The 1,526-nt window shown below is 56.1% G+C and overlaps 1 protein-coding gene across 1 annotated transcript in view; it reads left to right on the plus strand.

The window, feature by feature from the left end:
- Window positions 1-1,170: 1,170 nt before the first annotated feature.
- The window catches only part of RAP2C (RAP2C, member of RAS oncogene family), a 22,430-nt gene continuing 22,074 nt past the window's right edge, over window positions 1,171-1,526 (plus strand). Inside the window, exon 1 of the mRNA XM_009881797.1 lies at window positions 1,171-1,434. Within this exon, the coding sequence (XP_009880099.1) occupies window positions 1,171-1,434 (264 nt within the window). The remainder of the gene's footprint in view (window positions 1,435-1,526) is intronic.

A 1,526-nucleotide genomic window follows, 5' to 3' on the forward strand; every position in this document is an offset into this window, starting at 1 on the left:
GTCGGGTAGAGCTGCTCGGGGGCGGGAGCGGTGCGGCGAGGAGGCACGCGGCGGGAGGAGGTTGTGTGGGCACCGCTCCTCCCCATCACCCTCAGTAGGACGCGCCGTTGACTTTGAGAAAAGACAGACCAAGCCCAGGACAAATTACAGAACTCCTTCTTTTTCATCACCCGTTTCCCTGACTTTTTCCTTGCAGGTTAATTGACTCCATTTGTGTGTCAAGGCCACTTACGGCTTTTTTCTATAAATGTCTCCTGCCTCATCTGATGGCACAATTAAGTGTCTGAATTGTTTCTAAAGCCAAAAAAAACCCCACCAGGGAACTGAAACTTTTCCAAGCGGTGGATGCTGTGGTGGTCCGGTCGTGGTGCGGGGTCCTTCCTGAATGCTTCTGAGCTTTTATTGCCAGTTTTCCTCTGGTTTGGCTTTCTCTGGGGAAGGGGATGGGGACTCGCAGGGGACGCTGTCCTCGGAGCGGTGGGGAGGGCTCCAGGGGGACACCAGCTCCTCTCGGGAGACGCAGCCCCCGTGGGGAGGGGTGGGAGTCCCACGCCGGCACCGAAATTCAAGGGCGGCCCATTAACAAGAGAGTTTAAATCTCCTGTTTCGAGGCTGAAGAGCGTAAAAAAAAAGGGATGTGGGGACGTGGGATTTCACCCGGGGCCCGTTCGCAGAAGTCACAGGAGGAGCTGCTGCAAACCGCTTTGTAGATGGAGTTGGATTAAAGGATCTGCGCAAACCCTCTGCGATGTGTCATCTGGAAATACTACAGCACCTACCCTATCTGTCTGCCTCTCCACTGGGGCACGTTTGTGCAGGAAAGCTGAGTTCAATAAAAATCTCCATTTAGCTCTTCGGCTGTTGAAGCTTCAGTGGGAAACATGGGGGGAGAGGGGGAAATCTGTTTTTCAGGGTTTGCTCCATATTCACATGGGCCTCTGTGGTCCAAAGCCAGTTTTTATTCAATCCGGACCTAGGGCTGGATAAATAGATCACTTTGATCTATTTATTATGAGAAAAAAGAACTGAAGAAAGAAGTGTTTGGCTAATCCCCGATGAGCCGCAGATCTAAAATATCCTCTCCACCGCCAGCAGCCGCTTAACCCTTCCCGGGAGGGGGTCGCGCGGCAGCGTGGGGAACAGCCCCTCCTCTCCCGCCTGTGCTCCGAGATGTTCCTGCGGACCACGGACCCGTGTGCCCCTTCCAGCCCGGCTGGGACCCTGCCTCCAGTGCACACCCGAAATGGCAGCGCATCCCAAAAAGCGATCCTCGCGAAGGGCCTGAGCATCCTCGGGGGTGTCTGCGGGCAGAGGGACCTGCTCGGAGGTGCAAAGAGCCGCAGCCTGAAGGCCGTGGGGACGGGCTCGGAGGAGCAGGCACCCAGCGAGGTGGCTCTGACGGCGTCCCGGCCAGGCTTGGCTCGGCTGGAAGACGTTTGCTGTCATTTTTTGTCACCCTTTCCTCCTCATTTTGCCTTTTTCAGGGTGGCTCTGCCGGTCCATTTAGCAGCACCGCGCTCCATCCT

This window comes from Charadrius vociferus, unplaced genomic scaffold, assembly GCF_000708025.1.
Source record: "Charadrius vociferus isolate BGI_N301 unplaced genomic scaffold, ASM70802v2 scaffold472, whole genome shotgun sequence".
Lineage (NCBI taxonomy): Eukaryota > Metazoa > Chordata > Aves > Charadriiformes > Charadriidae > Charadrius > Charadrius vociferus.